We start from the raw sequence: 19424 nt of genomic DNA, 5'->3' as shown, positions 1-19424 counted from the left end.
TTAATTAGATTGGTTGTTCCCAAAGTGCAGTCCCATAACCATCAGTGCCACCTAGAAACTTCTTAGAATTGCAAATTTTCTAATGCCTCCTTAGAAATTCAGGAGGTGAACTCTGCAGGTGGTACCCACTGATCTATCTTAACAAGGTTCTAGGTAATTCTGAAAATGCCACTGGATTTGATCAATTATGACTTTTCTGGGGATGGGCAACTTATCATTCATTGCCTGGGGCTGGCCACAGTGATCCCTAAGGAAAGCTGGGGTTTTGTTATCAAGAAAGAAGGGAAAATTGAGCCTGGCTGAGCAAATAACACCCCCAATGTATTATTTCATTGTCTTCATGATGGCTGGCAAGGCAGGTGCCACTGTCCTTGTGCTTTTGGCAAGGACACTGACACTCCTTGTCTTTGCCGTTGCGGCAGTGCTTTGCCCGTTTCTACCCTTTGCCCATTTCTGCCCATTTCAGCAGTATCACCCTTTGCAACTCTCTCTGAGTCTGGTGATGAGACACCACTTTTCAATAATGTACCTTACCTCTAATCCAGTCACTCTGCCAGCCCAAGCAATTCTTGCGGCTTCTTGAGGTGGAATGGGTTCACGATCAGAAACCAAGGGTGACCAACTGGTTTTCCCCAGACAGGGCAGTTTTCAAGGATGCAGGACTTCCCATGCTAAAACCAGAAAGATCCCAAGGAAACCAGGACAAGACGGTCACCCAAAGAAACCACTCTTCAACCCTCTAACATCCCCCCGCCAACTCTTCCTACTCTGGGCAAACAGCCTCAGGTGACAGTGTGATTCTAGGACCCATTGTTGGCTTGGCATTTTCATTGACTGAAGCCCTTTTAATCTGTTTATCAACCAAGTGTTAACTTTCGACTTACTCAAAGTGTCTCCTTTTAGGTGCTATTATGTAAGTATAAGTGTAGTACACCCCAGAGAAATGCCAAATTAACAGGAACCACAGGCCGCGTGCTAAACGTCACCTAAATCCAATCTAGTCCAATAAGCAGACAAGCACTCATAAGTGCCTTTTTGCCCCATACATTCTGTTAGTTTCCCCAAAGGAGCCCACAGTTTTGTAGTGGATATGGATGAGTGGGAATATTTACAATGTGATAACACTGTTATTAAGGTAATAATGGCTTTTGGCATTTGACCATTTGCTCAGTAATTAACCCCTTCCTCCAGTTAGGAGACAAGACAGAGAGGGAGGCTGATGGAGAACCAAGTCTCACCTTTAGAGTGATAAAGCTAAGGAACGTAACTCAGGAAGGCAGGAATCGTGCTCCTTAATGCTGAAGCCCAGAATTAGCTGGACTTTTCCACCTGACCAATGTCAAATCTGGACCCCATAGACCTATCCACATGGCAGCTGGTCTTGAAAAGCTTTTGGCAAGAAGGAGCCGAAGAGAGGTCGTTGCCCGAAGTCAGACAGACCGCACAGAGAGCACACAGTGAACATCAATACGCCAGACCCATTTCTTTTCCAGTTCACCACTGGGATAACTTGCACCACCTTGGATGGGGCAAGAGGCCACCGATGGGCAATATCCCAACTGGAAGAAACCAGAAAAGAGGGAGGGGACCGCTCCTCACCCCCTAACACAAAGAGCCAGCACTTTTTGAAAGATTGTAGTGTGCCAGGCACAATTCTGAGCTCTTTATGGAAGGTAGGCTCCATTTTCCCTGTTTGACAAATGAGAATGTACCTCACCTCCAATCCAGTCACCTCAGAGGCTAAATGATGCGGCTAAGGGCAACTGACTGAGTGGAGCTGTGTTGTGGACCTAAGCAGTCTGACTCCGGGGCATGTTCCCCCAAACTGTTAGATGTCTGTAGAAGGTTCAGCGTTACCTCTAAGGAAAGAAATGGTTAGTTGGGGGTTGGGGAAAAGCTTCATAAGAGAGCAAGTGCATGAGCTGCATGTCAAAGGCCAGTGAAAAGTCTTCCCCAAAATAAGCGGTGTTGAAGAAATGGTCTTGCAGGTAAGGGGAACAGCAGCACAAAGATAATGGCAGCGTGTAGCAGCATGGTACCTGCAGGCCACCCGTGATGTTCATTGCTGATTTGAGGTCCTGACAGTGGTACCTACCCCGTGGGGACCTCAGGAGCTTCTCGATGGGATATGTACATTTCCCAGCATGCTGCTGGTTACATAGCAAGATGCAGTCCAAGCTCATTGCTTTTTTCCTCTTCTCTGACCTTTGGTGAGTGAGTAAGAGGTGAAAATATGGAATTTCTTTCTTGGCAAGTTATCCTGACAGGAAATAAATCTAAGTCAAAGAACCAAGGTTTTAGTAAGTTAACCATTAACCCCGTCTCTCTATTCTAAGCACGCTAGGCATTCTATTGCATGCTGGATTCTGACTTTGACTTGGCAGGGACGCCACTCAACATAATTATCCTCCATTGCCTAAGTTTAATATACAAGGAACTAATTGTATTCATTTACTTCCTCACATTCTTGCTTCCATTATGTGGTGAACTAATCAATTCGCTTCATTTTTTTCTAAATAACATGCCTTTTCTAGTTATTGGAAACTGGCTGTAATTCAATCTAATTCAAAAATATTTACCGAACACTTATTATGTACCAGGAGTTGTGTTTGGCGCTATGAATATGGAGATTAGTTCATTCAGTCATTCCTTCTGCTAATGAATATTTATTGAACACTAACTGTGTACTAAACACTGGGCTGAGTGCTAAGGGTACAATAGAAAAATAAACATGCCCTTGAAGTTAGGGAGCTTAGAGTTTAGTAGGGAAAAGTGAACTCCATGAAATATACAAAGGTAAAATTATACAAAGCCATGTATTTTGGGGGAAGGTTCCACAGTGCTATGAGTGTGTATCGTAGGGAGCCAGACTTAGTCTGGAGGGTGAGGGTAGCTTTCTGGGGATGCAGAAAGAATAAGGATAGGGCCAGCAGGAGAGCACTAAAGGCCTGGAAGTGGCTGCTCTCACGTGTCTGGCAGTAGGTGATGGGAGTAAGCAGGGAGGGGAGGCAGGAGAAGTAGCTGGAACCCTGCATTCCTGGGGAGGGATTTGCTTTCTCCACTGGGAGCAATGAAGCAGGCATCGGAGGGGAGGAAGCAGAGCACAAGCGAGATCACTCAGCTCCTCACACATTTCCCTGAGTGGAAGACTTGGGTGAGGATGTTGGGATGCCACCATAGTGGTCCAGGTGACAGAAGATGGTGGATTAGACCAGGGGAGTGGCCATAGGGGTGGATGAGTGTGAGAAACAGTGCAGAGACGACATGGAGCTACCTGATGAAAGACTGGATATGGGGTAGGGGGAGAAAGGAGTCAAGAGCAAGTCCTGGGTTTTGTGCAGGTATGGTCGGTGAATATTGAGACCACTCATCCTGCATTCTGCTTTGGATCTGTGGAGTTCACAGTGGCTTTGGAACCTCCGTGAGGACCCATGGGTCAGGCATTAACACCTACAGCCAAGGCCAGAGACACACTGGAGATTCACTGCCAGTTGCGTGGTCGTTGCAGCCTTTGGAGCCCATGACAAGAGAATGGTTATAGGACAAAGGTTTGACAGACTCCAGTGTTTAACGCCTGGGAGGACAAGGCTGTGTGTGCAGAGGGAAGTGAAGTGTGAAAGGCAGCATTGAGAGAGTGGATGAGTCAACGGAGGGGAGGACGCCATGGGATTTACTGGCAAGGCCGTACGTTGATGACCTGTCTTGGTGTAGGGAAGCGGGTAGAAGCCAGGCAGAGTGGTGTGGAGAGTGAAGCAGCAGGAATGCAGAGCCCCATCAGGAAGCGCGGTGTGAAGGGAAGGCTTGGGATGGGCAATGTGTGTGATGGGGAGAAAAGGGAATGTGCTGCAAATTCCCTTGTGGATCCATTCAAGGGTGGACGGCTGCTCTGGCAGGTATAGCACACCTGACCCAGGAGCCTTTGGAATAGGTGGGTAGGGAGATAGGTGAGGATATTAAAGGAGCAATACCAGGTTTAGCAAATCTGACTCGTGGCCTTTGTTTTTTTTTTCTTTTGCAGTCAACTTTGACCATTTTCAGATTCTGCGGGCCATTGGTAAAGGGAGTTTTGGAAAGGTAAGAATATGAATGCCTAGACCACTGGGCTTAAGTATGTGTGTATATTTGTGTGTCTGTGTGTTGGTTGCTGGGCACTGCGAATATCCTGTTTGACAGTAAGATTTCGATTTGACGAACTTGGAATGCGAAAAGAAGTCTGAATAGTTTCCTTTGAGTCTGGTGTAATTTTATTCCAAAAATTAAATTACCTCGACAGCCCTGGCTTAGGTGAGAATTACAATGCTAATTATTTCAAGATTGCCACTGCCATTTGTTCCTTGAGAATCTAAATCAGGAAGTAGGAAAAAAACCTGTAAACCTCACAAAGGCAGCTCTTGCTAACAATGTAGACATTTATTGTTTTGGAAGGTTTGTGTTTGTGATCTTTGACTGTTTTTGGTGAAAGGGTATAGAAGACTAGAAGATGGCAGGAGTTTTTAGAAAACCAAAATGTTCCCCCAATCAAGCCCCAGTCTGTTCTCACATACTCAGAAATAATTGCTTTGAGAACCTATTGAAGGCCAGATATTCTGTTATGTTTTTTAAGAACTATTGTTCTTTCCATTTTACAGATGGAAAAGCTCAGATGTAAAACTTAGTCTGTGCAGCTCAGAAAGATGGAGCAGGGGCCACACAGGCAGGAAGTATCAGAAGTGGAATTTGAACTGAAGGCTGACCAGGGAACTGCTATTTCAGCAACCCACACACTCTTGGTTAGACTATTTAAAACTCATAGAGCGGCCGGGCGCGGTGGCTCAAGCCTGTAATCCCAGCACTTTGGGAGGCCGAGGCGGGTGGATCACGAGGTCAAGAGATCGAGACCATCCTGGTCAACATGGTGAAACCCCGTCTCTACTAATACAAAAAAATTAGCTGGGCACAGTGGCGCGTGCCTGTAATCCCAGCTACTCAGGAGGCTGAGGCAGGAGAATTGCCTGAACCCAGGAGGCGGAGGTTGCGGTGAGCCGAGATCGCGCCATTGCACTCCAGCCTGGGTAACAAGAGCGAGACTCCGTCTCAAAAAAAAAAAAAAAAAAAAACTCATAGAGCTACACGAGACATGTGACCTAAGAAGTTGGATAGACCAAGACAACCTCCTTTCCTCCTTCGCTGCATTTACTAATCCAATCCATGCATACTAATTGAATGCAAACCCTGTACTAGGCACTGCTTTGGACTCTGTTGATTCGTAGTAACCAAAACAGACCCAAATGTCTTTTCTTGTGGGGCTTACATTTAAAAAATGAGAGAGATGAGAAACATAATTATATACCTTTATGGTACATTAGATAATGATAAATGCATTAAAATACAGTAAGGTAAGGGGAACATGGAGTTATGGGAGAGTGGCAGGGAGAAGCTGCTGTTTTGTAGAGCTGAGCTATCAATAGGGTATCCACTAACCACATGTGGATATTTAAATTTAAATTAATTAACATTAAGTAAAATGATAACAATTCAGTTCTACAGCACACTAGCTGCATTTCAGGTGCTCAGTAGCCACATGTGGCCAGTGGCTACTGTATTGGAAGCTCAGATTATAGAGCATTTCCATGTCATAGATGTTTCTGCAGGACCATGCTCTCATACAGGGTCAGGGACATCCTTGATGATAAGATGTCATGTGAGCAGAGACCTGAAGGGAGCGAAGGAGGAAGACAGGCAGGTTCCAGGAGGAGGGAACTTTCAGTGCAGATTTCGTGGAAGGGAGTGTGCTCTGTGTCTTTGAGGGGCTTCCAGGCTATGGGAGTGGTGTAAGGTGAGGTCAGTGAAGTCGGCGAGGCCCAGATCGTGGAGGACTTCATCTGTGCGGTAAAGACTTTGGCTGTTTCACAAAGTGAGAAGAGAAGGTTCAGGGGGTCCTGGGAGAGCAGTGGCAAGATCTGTTTGTAGAAGTTCATAGAAGGTCACTTTGGCTGCCGGTGCAGAGAATAGCCTGGGAGGGGCCACAGCAGCAGCAGGGAGCCCTGTGGGGAGAGGAGGTGGTGGCCTGGGGCACATGGTGGTACTGGGGACAGTGAGAGAGAGAGTCAGATTTTGAATATATTTTGAAAGTGCCACCAAATCAAGTGGTCCATAGGTAGGGTGTCTCTGCAGTAGCCCAGAGGCTGTCTGATGTCATCACAGGTCTGGACACTGTTCATCCACCCCTTCCACTTCCCTCAGTGAGATGTGATTTTCTCCTCAGGCTTCCTACCTAATGGTTTAGAGGTTGCCAAGTTCTGTGTATCACATTGTCACACAACTGCTCCTCACTTCTGTGACTTTGTTAGAGAAGGACTTCCTTCCTGGAACCTCCCAGCTAACTCCTTCTGTTTCATTGGCTATAACTGGTCGCATGACACCCCTTGCTGCTGAGGATGCTGGGAAAGTAAGCATCTTCAATTTTCAGCCTGTAGTTGGGAGACAAGTTCTTCCAGTAGAGTAGGGCAGGAGGATAGCTCGGGTGGGCACACAAAAGTGCCTTTGGGAATGTCCAATATACTAACCATCCTTGTGCTCGCTGCTTGGAGAGCAAAGTTGAGTAAGACATGGTCCCAACTGACCAGAAACTCATCGTCTGATGGGGCAGACAGTTGTATGGACCGGTATGTTCAGTGATCAGCTCTATTCCCAGGAAAAATCTCTTCTTCCATGGGGAGTATTTTCTGATGATTTCTGCTTTTCTTTTGCTTATGTGGCCCTTCTTACAGAAGCCTTTCTAAACATGACATGTTTGGGATTAATTCACTAACCAGAGTGGTATTGAGTTGTACTGAGTTCTACAACTTTAATTTGTCTTTTCCACACAATCTGGACTTCACTGTAGGGACACGCAGGCACCATAGAGCTTCCTGCCTTTTCAGAATCTCATTCCTGAGGTCCTCCACATGCACATTTAACAGTGTTGGTCATTTATGTTGTCGAGTGAATTGGGTCACTGGATAATTTAGCAGACATTCTCTGGGCCACTGATGGGGTCGTGTGCTGCAGTGACATTGTTTTCCTGACAAGACTTGGAACTTCCTGAGGGCAGGAATCTTGTTTAGAAATCAGACATTAAAAAACAGTAAATTATGATACAGTATGTGATGGTTAGTTTTATGTATCAACTTGGTTAGGCCGTGGTGCCTAGATGTTTGGTCAAACTTCAATTTAGATGTCACTGTGAAGGTATTGTTTTAGATGAGATTAATGTTTAAATCAGTAGACTTTGGGTAAAGAAGCTGACTCTCCATAATGTGGATGGGCCTCATCCAACCAGTTAAAGACCTCAGGAGAAAAAGGCTGATTTCCCCTATTGAAAGAGGAATTCTGCCTCCTGGTGGCCTTTGGACTGGACTTGCAGTATCAACTCTTTCCTGGATTTCCAGCCTGCCAGCTTGCCCTGCAAATGTCAGAAGTCAGATTTGTGAGCCTCCACAATTGTGTGAATCACTTCTTTAAAATAAATCTGTGTGTGTGTGTCTGTCTGTCTGTCTGTCTGTCTGTCGTCTGTCTGTCTGTCGTCTGTCTGTTGTCTGTCCATCCATCCACATTCTGTTGAGTCTGTATTCTGGGGAACCCTGACTAATACATGGCACAATTGTGGGACAGGAGCACGTGCGGGCTTTAGCCCAGGTGGGGAGAAGGAGGGTTCTAGAAAGAGCCAAAGAGAAAAGAGTTCCCATGTACAGCAAACTGTTACATACGAGTTTACTTTTGTCTCCTTGGTGCTTCTGACTCTCTGCAAATGATTATTCAGAAATCGTGTTGTACATCTGACAGGTGCCACTTTGCATCCTGGTGAACCTCCCATGCCTGCTTTTATTCTGGAGCCCACGCATCACACCAGCCCCTCACTTCCTCCTTCTCACACTTCCTGGTGGGTCAGGAAGGGAGGATATTTCGTTCTCCAGGCCTGGATTGTATGGTGAAGACTTAAAATTTCCCTTGTATGGTGAGAGGAGCCACATGGTCCTGCAGACTGATGAACAGAACTCAGGGCCAGTTCACAGACACACCTCTCAGCCCTTCCTCCCGCCTCCACTGTCTTCCCACAGGCCCTTGCTCCCAGCCTGCTGTCCTCTCTGCTTGGCACTCACACTATCCCTTAGCATTCCCTGCCTCCAAACTGGCCAGCACGAGGACCCGGACTCTAGGTCTTCTATTTCCTTTCTTACCTGCACTTCCTAAATGGAAGGAAGTGCCAGGCAAAGCCAGGACCAAGCTCCCAGAATCACTAGAGCTCCAGGGGCCTGAAGCTGCCCATTGGTCCCTGCTTCCCTCCCAAAGGTGGACCCAGGTGCTCCCACTGCCTTCTGGATTTGTCTTTTTCTCTAGAAGGTGGATCTTAGCAAAGCTTTCCCTTACTTCTGTCCCTGACCTTCCATCATTCATGCTGGCTTCTTCCTCCATTGGCACCCTTCTAAAAGAATGTCTCCAATGAATAGCTTGCATTCTGAACACCCATTCTAGCCCCTACCAGCCAGGATGTTGCGGTGCAAATGACTTTTTCCTCCTTGAAGCAAGTTCACCATCTATACCTCCACCTACTCCCCTGATCTAGCTGGAATTGGGCCCCTACTTTGGAGAAGTTTCCGGAGGAGTGTCCAGTTAGTCAGTGTTTATAAGGAGGAGCTCATTCTTACATAATATTTTGGACCGACACAAATTTCCCCTGGGATAGTTACCACACTGGGAAGTCAGCACAGCGAGTGTTTATGGAAGTGCAAGACAGCATGGTGCAGCACAGAGAGCAAGCAGTTTGAGAACTAGACAAGGATTCAAATGCTGTTCATGAATGCACTTTGAGCCTCTGTGTCTTCCCCTGTAAAATAGGCATATTGGTGTCTTCTGATAGGGCTGCTGTGAGAGGTTAATGTGATGGTGTAGTAGAGTGTCTAGCACAGAATCCAATCTGTATTCAATAAATGTTGCTTGTCTTATTGCTCAAGCCTCTTTTTCCCATAGGCAGCAGGGAGTGAGGAAGGGAGACTTTAACTGAATGTGCTTTTTGGCAGTGTGTGGCGTGAAGAGTTCTGGCTTGGAGGGGCACCTGTCTGGACACAGATATGGTACTGGGACAAGCAGGACTGTTGCATATACTTAAGTTCCCAGAATATCTCACCATATGACATCTGTCACTGCTGGTAAATGATAGGATAAGGCCTGGCAAGACTCATGATCTCGCATGACACTCATTCTTCTTGGAAACTATACAGCTCTGGGCTTAGCACTGACATTGTCTTTGTATTTTCTCTAAGTCTGTGTCTTGTCCTGTTACTGAAAGTTTGTGTGGAGTTGATATAAAATCAGGCAGCTTAGGTTCATTTGTTAATTTACTCATCCACTCATTTATTCATCTATGCATCCATCCACCCATCCATCCATCCATCCATCCATCCATCCAACATATGGAGGACCAATTTGCTCTGGGCCCTATTCTAGGTACTGAGGTTACAAAAATGAACCAGATATGGTGCCTGCCTTTTAGGATCTCTCAGATACATGCAAGAGGCAAAGGAAAAAACAGATCATTAGAGTCTACTCTGAAAAGCGTGGTAGGGGAGGACCACCCATTGTGTATGGGTGTACAGGGATGGAGTGGAGGATGCCTAATTCAAACTTCAAAAACTGTGATGCTCTTGCTCTCAAGGGCAGGGTTGATTGGATACCCGTATGATTTTTTCCCATCATTTTAGTATGAAAATGTGCAAACAGAGTGAAGTTGAAAGAATGTTACAGTAAGCACCTATGTCTTCCACCTACATTCCTAATTAACATTTTACCAAACTTATTTTATGAAATACTTATCCTTCTACCCACACATCAGTCCATCTTATTTTTTGATGCATTTCATAGTAAATTGCAAATATCTGAACATTTCCCCTTAAATATTTCAACATAGAGACTTGCTTATAGTTTTTCTTTTTTTTCTTTCTTTTTTATTCCATGCCTTCCCATGGCAATAATTCTTTTTTTGATGTAAGGTGTACATACAACAGAATGCACACATCTTAAATTTACATTTGTTGACTTTTGAGAAATACATACATCTGAGTAACCTAAACCCAAACCACCATACAGAATATCACCACCCAAAAGTCCCCTCTTGACCCTTTACAGTCAAAATGCATCCCAAATTCAACTACTCCATCCATTATAGAGTTGCCTAGTGTTCTAAAATTTAGTATAAAATGGAATCATTCAATATATACTCTTTTATGTAAAGCTTCATAATGTTTTGAATTTTATATAATTTTTTAGCATAATGTTTTCTGAGATTCATTTATGTTGCTTTGTATCAGTATTCCCCCCTTCTTATTGAGGAATAGTATTCAATTCCATTAATATATCACAGTTGGTTAATCCATTTTTATCATGATAGACTTCAGGACTGTTTCTAGTTTTGATTATTTTGTAAAAAAGTTACTATGAAAATTCGTACAGCAGACTTTTTGTGGACATATGATTTTATTTATTTTGGGCAAATATCTAGGATTGGGAATTTCTGGGTCATAGGTTAGGTGTGTATTTAATTTTATACAAAAATGCCAAAAGATTTTCCAGCGTGCCTGTACCATTTTATTCTCTTACTAAGAGTTCTATTTGTTTCACATCCTTGCCAACATTTGATATCAATATTTTTAACTGTAGCTATTCTGATGAGAGTTTGGTAGGATCTCAATGTGATTTAAACTTACATTTCCCTGATGACTCATGATGATAAGTATTTTTTCGTATGCTGAATGGCCAGTTATATATCTTAATGGACAATTAAAGAAATTTTGTGAAGTGCCTGTTCAAAATATTTTGCTATTTTTTTTGTAAAATAGTTGTTTGTCTTATTACTGAATTATGCAATACATATCTGGATACCAGTCTTTTGTCAGACATGAGACTATTTTCAGCCAGACTGGTATACCTGTTAATTTTATTAGTGGTGTGTTTTGGTGCATGAAAGTTTTCCATTTTGATGAAATCTAATTTGTTCAGTACTTTTGCTTTTAGAGTATTTGTTTTATACAATTTGTATAAGAAAACCTGGCTCACCAAAATGTACTCAATTCACAAAGATATTTTCCTTTGTTTACTTTCTAAAAGTTTTATAGTTTTAGCTTATAGGTTTAGTCTGTAATTCATCTTGAATTGATTTTTTGTGTAGTGTGAGGTAGGGTCAACTTTGCTTGTTTTTTTCTTCCTTCCTAGTATGGACATCAATTTCTTGAAAAGGATTTGTTTGTTTATTGGATTGTATACTAGGCTTTCTAGAGGGACAGAACTAATAGGATATATGTATATATGAAGGGGAGTTTATTAAGAAAATTGCCTCACATCATGATCACAAGGTGAAGTCCTACGATAGGCCATCTGAAAGTTAAGGAGCAAGGAAGCCAGTAGTGGCTCGGTTCGAGTCCCAAAGCCTCAAAACTAGGGAAACTGACAGTGCAGCCTTCAGTCTGTGACCAAAGGCCTGAGAGTCCCTGGCACACTACTGGTGTAAGTCCAAGAATCCAAAAGCCGAAGAACTTGGAGTTTAATGTTCTAGGGAAAAAAACATCCATCACAGGAGAAAGATGAAGGCTAGAAGACTCAGCAAGTCAGTTTCTTGCACCTTCTCCTGCCTGCTTTTTCTAGCTGTACTGGAAGCCAATTGGTTGGTGCCCATCCGTGTTGCAGGTGGGTCTTCCTGAGGTGGGTCTTCCTCTTCCAGTCCACTGACTCAAATGTTAATCTCTTATGGCAACACCCTCACAGACATACCCAGATACATCCAGAACCAATATTTTGCATCCTTCAATCCAGTCAAGTTGATGCTTAATATTAACCATCACAGATTGCTTTGGGATTCATAAGAAAAATGAGATGATTTGTATGTCTTCTTCTGTATGCTCAGTTTTGTTCATTTGACCTACTTGTTGATCATTATGCAAGTACTAGCCTGTCTTAATTACTGCAGGTTTCTGGTACGTCTTAAAATCAGGTAGTGTAAGTCCTCCATATTTATTCTTTTTCAAGATTGTTTTGGATGTTCTAGAGCATTGATTTTCATAAAAATTTTTGAGTTGCTTATCAATTCTGCAAAAAACTGTGGGATTACAATTGGTACATTAAATCTGTATATCAATTTGGAAATAATTATATCTTAAGAGTAACGAGTCTTCTAATCCATGGAGATGATATATCTCTTTACTTCTATTTATCTTTATTTTATTAGTTATCTAAAATTCTATTTTAGTGATATTTTGTCATTTTTAGGGTAGAGGCTTTGCCCTTTTTTGCACTAACATTTTTTCTGAATAGTTCATGAAGTTTTTTGGGAAGGACAGGGGGAAGACACTATTGTAATGAAATTGTTTTTAATTTAGTTTTTAATTGTTTACTACTAGATATAATAAATACAATCAAATTTTTATCTTAATCTCATACCTTGAGACCTTGATTATTAAATAATTAGTTGTAATAGTTGTTTTATAGTATTCTGGAGATTTTCTGTGTCAACAATCATTCCATTTGTTAATAAAAGTAGTTTTATCTACTTTCCCCTTTATTTATGCTTTTAAAATCTTTATTGGAGTAGCTAAAACCTTCAGTACGATATTGAGGAGAAGTCATGTGAGCAAGCACCCTTGCTTTGTTCTTAATTTTAGGGGAAAAAAAGTGTTCAGTTTTTCATCATTAAGAGCATGCTTATTTCTAAGTTTTTCAGAGATGCTCTTTATCAAATTGAGCAACTCTTTTTCAGTTTTAGTTTTCTGGAAGTGTTTTTTTTGTGTAGTGTGAGGTAGGGTCAACTTTGCTTGTTTTTTTCTTCCTTCCTTCCATGTCTTGTTGTTGAATTCTATCAAATACTTTTTCTGCATGGATTGAAATGATCATATTTTTTTCTCCTTAATCTGTTACTATGCTAAATTACGTTGGTTAATTTCCAAATTTTAAACCAACTATGCATTACTGAGATAAATCCCACTCAAATATGATACTTTATTCCTTTTATATATTGTTGAATTTGATTTGCTAATACCTTATTAGAGAATTTTACATCTGCATTCATAAAAAATATTAGTCTGCTATTTTTTGTAATATCTTCATCAAATTTGTTTTTAGGGTTATAGTAGTCTCAAACATGAGTTCAGTCATTTTCCTTCTCTATTTTCTGAAAGCACTTGTGTAAAGTTGGTGTTACTTCTTTAAATGTTTGATAGGATTTACAAATGAAATGATCTGGGTATAGAATTTTCTTTCTAGTAAGGATTTTGCCTACAAAATACCTTCTTTAGTAGATATAAGGCACTCAGATTTTGTGTTTTTTCTCATGTAAATTTTAGTAAGTTATATTTTTCAAGAAATTAATCAGTTTTCTCCATATTGGCAAATTTGTTCACACAAAGTAATTCATGATGTTCTTATATGATCTTTTTAATTTTTGTAGTGTCTGTGGTTGTAACTCCTCTTTCACTTCTGATATTAGCAGTTTGTCTTGTTTCTCTTACTTTCTTGGTCAGTTTATAATCTTAGCTCTTCAAGATAGAACCTTAGGTCATTGATTTTAGACATTTTTTCTAATATAAGTATTTTGAGCTATAAATTTTCTTCTAAGGAGTGCTTTAGCTACACCCCCAAAATTTGATATGTTGTATTTTGTTTACTATTTAATTGATAATATTTTCTAATTTCCCTTGTGATTTCTTCTTTGACCCATGAATTATTTAGTTGTGTGTTGTTTAACTTCCAAATTTTGGTCTTTTTCTAAGCTTCTTATTGTTATTGGTTCCCATTTCTTTCACTGTGGTCCAAGAACATACTCTACAATTTCAATTCATTTATATTTATCGAGACTCATTTTATGCCCAGCTTATGATCTACCTTAGTAAATACACAATGCCCACTTGAAAAGAATGTGTATTTCAAAGTTGTTAAGTGTAAGATTCAATAAATATTAGTTGATTCAAAGTAGTATTCAGAGCTTCCATGTTATTGCTGATTTTTAAAATCTAGTTGTTTTATTAATTTCTGGACAGTCGTGTAAAATAACCAACTGTGTTGTGTAATTATTTATTCTTCCTTTAAGTCTGTCAATATTTGCTTCTTATACTTTGAGATTTGTTGTTAGATGCATACGCATTTATGATTGTTATTTCCTCATGATGAATTTTCCCTATTATCATTGTAAAATATCCTTCTCTTTTTCTTCTAGTACTCCTTATTTTGAAACTTACTTTCTTTGAGGTTAAAATACCCATTCTAATCCATGTATGCTTACTGAATTCAGACATTTTTCTTCATTTTCTTAAAATGCTTGTATAACGTTGGTGTTACTTTTTAAAGTGTTTGATAGGACTTACAAATGAAATTATATAGCCATTCTAACCTACTTATGCTTACTGCTTCCATGACATATATTTTTCTATGCATTTATTTTTATTCTTTGCTTTTATATTTAACATTAATTTCTTTAGGACAGCATATAGTTGGGTCTTGCTTTAAAAAGAAATCCATTCTGACAATCTCTGCCTTTAGTTGTATTGTTTAGTCCATTCACATTGATATAATAATTGATAGGGTTTTATTTAGGTCTATTGTTGTTTTATTTGTTTTCTTCTTACCTCTTCTTTTTTTTTTGGCTCTGTTTCTTCTTTCCTATATTGTTGTGGATTAATTGAATATTTAAAACTACCTTTTAATTTATCTGTTGACTTTATAAGTATGTGTCCCAGTATTATGTTTTAACTTGTTGATCTAAAGGATTATATTACATGTTCCTTTTTCTTCTTTGTTACTTTTCTGCATCAAATAATTTTCTTTTCTTTTTATATTCTTGAAGCATTTTTTATTGTATTTTGGGCTCTGGTGTACATTTGCACATCCTGCATCCTGCAGGATTGTTGCATAGGTACATACATGCCATGGTGGTTTGCTGTCTCCATCCTCAGACGTCGCCTACATCAGGCATTTCTTCCAGTGTTGTCCCCCCTCCCCCAACCCTGCTGTATACTATATATTCTTAATTTATTTCACAGTCTGTTGAGGGTTAATATTTTACACTTTACGTAAAATGTGAAAGCCTTACAAATGTAGAGGCCCATATACCACCGAATCTGCCCTTGTGCTATATAGGTGTCAAATGTATTGCAACTTCCTAAATTATAAATCTCTTAATGCAGTGTTATAGTTTTTGCTTTAAAAATATATATGTATAATTAAATAGAAATAACTAGAATATATTGTTGTTTGGTATAAAATTTCTTTTAAAAATTAGGAGGAAAATAGTTGTTGATATTTATCCATATATTTTTTAAAAATCTAAGTTTCCCTCTGGTACCATTTCCATGCAGCCTGAGGAATTTCTTTAGTATCTTATGTGGGGCAGGTCTCCTCTTAATTTATTCTCTTCATTTTATTTTATCTGAAATGTATTTAATTCACCTTCTTTCTTGAAGAATATTTCTACTGGATACAGATTTTTAGATTGACAGGTTTGTTTTTTTTCCTTCCCTTACTTTAAAGATTTTGTCTTATTGTCACCTAACTTGCACAATTTCTGAAGAGAAGTCATCAAACTTTGACTTGCTATTGTCCAGTATATAATGTGTCACTTTTGGCTCCCTCCTTTGAAAAAGTCCCTTAAAATTTGCCTCTTAGAAGTTTACCTATGATACGCATAGGTGGAAACTCTTGACTTAAAAAAATAGTTTTTCTTGCTTTGTTTAGATTTCCTATCTTTTTCTTTATTTCAGTGATATTGCCCTTTATATCATGTGGCATAGTCATAGCAACTGCTTTATTGTCCTTATGCTAATTACAATATTTGGGTCATCTTAAGTTTCACGTCCACTGATTATCTGTTCTGTTGAGAATGGGTCCCATTTTCTTGGTTCTTTATGTCAAGTAGTTTTGTCTTAAATCCTGGACATTGTTTGTGTTATTTTGCAGAAACTTTGAATTCTGTTGTACTTTTTAAAAATGTATTTTTAACAAGCAGTTAACTTGGTTGGACTTATATTGCATACTCTGCCTCTTGGGCAGGCACATAAATCTCAGTGCACTATTTTTTTTTCCTTAACTGGACTGCTTTCAGTTTGCTCTGTATCCGTGATCTTTAGGAGTCAGCAATAGATTTAGTCAGAGGTTATTTACCACATTTTAGGCTCTTCTCTGGATTTCTCAGAAAGAGTTGTGGCCCAGTGAAGTTAAGAAGTTTGCCCATAATCTCATGAACAGTGGCTGAACTTAAACAACAAGAAAAACAAAAATATTTTAATCTTTTAAGTATTGTCTCATCTTAATGTTGAGATTTCATGGCTTCAGGAAAATTGAGGCATTCCTTTTCAATCCACGACACAGTTAGCATCACAAAGAAGCATACTGCTTTCCCGCCATGTCATTGAGAGTTTTGTTCCTGAACCTTTTGGACTCCTTCATGACATACTACCAAATCTGTTAGCGTGTGGCCTCAAGATTTTCAAATTGACTGTAGCCTGTCATCACCCCTTGAAAATTTAGTAGATCTTTTGAGAAATGCAAGCTTTCTAGAAGGTCTATTTCTAAATTGCTTTTGGGTTGTAGCAATTTCTTGGTGACATGCAAATTGATGTAGCATGTACACAAATGTCCAGTATTCAGCATGAGGTTAGCTTACTTTAAGGGAATAAAGCATAGCTTTGTTCTGGTCAAAATGCTAAATAATCACTACCTTTCATAATAAATGCAGGTGAAGTCTACATGACTATTATTAAAGTTAAGGTGGAGGGTGGCTGGCATAAGATTAAGAGGAAAACCATCCTTCTAATACTGAATGAGCATTTTGGCTTTGTCGTCTGCCTTTGGCAGTTTTGATATCTGGCATTTATTAAGAGTTTTCCAGAAAGACGTTTCGTTGTTAAACTATGACAATAGCCTTCGTTATCAGGAAAGAACACATGTGAATTCACAGAAATCTCATTTTACTTTCATGCTGGGAGAAGTTGCGCCTCCCAGTGTAGCCCCAAAGTAAATAACTGTCGGCAGTCCATTGATTTTTTAGCAATAATTTACTGACATTTTAAATAACCATTTTATGATTAAATTCCGGGACAGTTGAGGCACAGCAGTTTAATTTCTGTATAACCGGTGGAACCAATTTAGATTTTGGACTCAGGCTGATGCTGATATGTGTTAGTGGTGAATACCTAGGAAAGCAAATTAACTTCTCTGCAGCTTCGTGTTCTCATCTGTAAAGTGGAAAGGGAAAGGAGAACCATACACTGCAGTGGCGACTGTTTTTGACTCTAGCATGCTTCTGGATCTCCTTTCCTTATTTTAATAACATTCCTTCCTTTTGGAGAACACCACCCCCTCTCCATGTCATTGCGGTCCCCTAATGACCCCGAGATGACTACGTGATGTGTTTATGCCAGTCACATGGACCATATTCAGCCAGACATAGTGCCTGGTCCAAGGAGTGGCCGTGTGATCCAAGCCCAACCATTCAGAAATCTTCTGTGGATTCAGAGGTGAAAAACTTGCTCCCAGTTATCATGCACTGTAAGAAAACAGGTCTGCATTTTTTGGGTCATTTTTCTTAGCAATAGGTGAAGGTGAAGATGAAGGTTTTTCTGTAGAAGAAAAGAATAAAGTTTAAACAGAAATAGATATATGAGGTAGCTGAAGAGATGGCATTTTGTTGGTGAGGGTTGAGATTAAGGTGAGGCAAGTGAGTTAAACATGTACCTTCCTTTCTTAAATTTTGCAGACACAGGCTTGGCACTTGGTTCCTTAAATTTGATACCCTGGGCACGTCACTGGCCTCACCCTGGTCCTGGCTCTGCTGATGACTGTCTTCATTTGGATTCCTCCAGAAGTTGATTTTGAGAGAAAGAATTTAGTGCAATCTGTTTATTCAAAGATGATGCCAGGCAATATTTGTGAGCGGGGGGAGTGAGACATGGAAAGGAATGCAGCCAGTAAAGGGTGTTTGATCAAGCCCCTCACCTGGTGGGCTTCTGGAGCTTACTTCCATGGAGGATGTCAGGAGACAGTGCAGAGTGTGCATTCGGTGGCTGCAGATGAGAAGCTAACGCATGGATGCACAGTTCTCATTCAGTGACTGTGGAGGGTCGCCCATGCAGCATTGCCTCTCTTGTACCTTTGGCTTACTCTTTTCAGGGCAAAAATAGGCCCTCCTGCAGGGCATTGCAGGTGGCACAGTAAGCCTGAGGTGTGTGGATGTGATGAGAGGGACCTGGGTGGGCACAGCAGTGCTGCCACCTTCTCATTTCCCTTGTCCCGTGAGTTACCCAATGTCCTTACCAGCTAGCTACAGGAACTAACATCCTTTTCTGCTCAGGTGAGATCATGTTGGGTTTCCAGTACTTGCCACCTAAAGAGTCCTGACTAGTCAGAGACTAACAGTGATGGTCCTGGCAACTGGAGACCCATTGTCTCACTTGTCCCCCTAATAGCCCAGTATGCTGGATGTTTTTATCCCCATTTTATAGATGATGAATCCGAGGCCTGGAGAGGACCCCACTGCCACACACAGCCTATTTTGTTTTTGCATGGCCCTCCCAGATACAGAAGTGACCTTGAAACTGGCTTTCATCACAGGCACATCTGCTGGAAACAAGTGGGGTCAGGTGGAAAAATCTCCGTCAGTGTCCGATGACACCAGCACGTTTGGTTTTGGATGCAACAGGACATAGAGGAAAGGGTACAGTCTTTCAGATGGGGAGGTCTGGCTCGGGTCAGAGCCTGTTGCTTCCAGTCCTGGAAACTTGGACCAATCATGTGACTCCTGCAACCCTCCCTTTCATATTCTGAGAAAAAGTAATGATTAGAATGGACTCTAGGTTCATATGTGAGAGTAAAGGAGCAAGCAACATTCAGCCCTCAGCATGGTACCTGGCGTGTGGATGGCCTTTTTCTTTTTTTAATTTTAATTTGGTAAAATTCAACATTCATTGATGAAAAAAACTCTAAAGAAAGTAGGGCTAGAAGGAACTCTCTCAATCTGATAAAAAGCATTTACCAAAACCACACAAACACATTTTATATAATGCTGAAAGATTAAATGCCTTCCCAAAGTAGAAACAAGGCAAGGATATGACTCTTGCCACATCAATGCAATCAGCAAATACTCTAGCTGTTACAATAAGGAAATAAATAAAACCATGCAGATATACTGTGAATAAACAGAACCGTCTCTATTCACAGACTCATGTTTTTTTCTACATGGAAAACATCAAAGAAACTACAAAAACGTCTACTAGAATTAAAATATGAGTATAGCAAGCTTGAAGAACAAAGTCAATATACAAAACTATGCTTATGCTTTGGAATATTTAATTTTATTAAGATACTAATTCTCTACAAACTTATATACTTACAGATTTGATTTTGATTCTATAATCAAAGTCACCAAAGATTTT

General features: G+C 40.4%; 1 protein-coding gene across 6 annotated transcripts in view; it reads left to right on the top strand.

The window, feature by feature from the left end:
• STK32B (serine/threonine kinase 32B) overlaps positions 1-19424 on the top strand; it is a 417401-nt gene that overhangs the window by 90317 nt on the left and 307660 nt on the right. For 5 of the 6 annotated variants that reach the window (XM_064363904.1, XM_012467008.2, XM_064363899.1 and 2 more), the window contains one exon: positions 4019-4074. In XM_064363904.1, coding sequence (XP_064219974.1) covers positions 4019-4074 — 56 coding nt within the window. Of the gene's footprint in view, positions 1-3106; positions 3155-4018; positions 4075-19424 lie in introns of those variants that run through there. The other variant, XM_012467007.2, reaches the window with a different exon arrangement.

The sequence above is a fragment of the Aotus nancymaae genome, unplaced genomic scaffold (assembly GCF_030222135.1).
Source record: "Aotus nancymaae isolate 86718 unplaced genomic scaffold, 86718_ANA_hifiasm-v0.15.2.pri h1tg000006l, whole genome shotgun sequence".
In the NCBI taxonomy this organism is placed as follows: domain Eukaryota; kingdom Metazoa; phylum Chordata; class Mammalia; order Primates; family Aotidae; genus Aotus; species Aotus nancymaae.
This window is presented reverse-complemented; position numbering and strand designations above follow the sequence as displayed.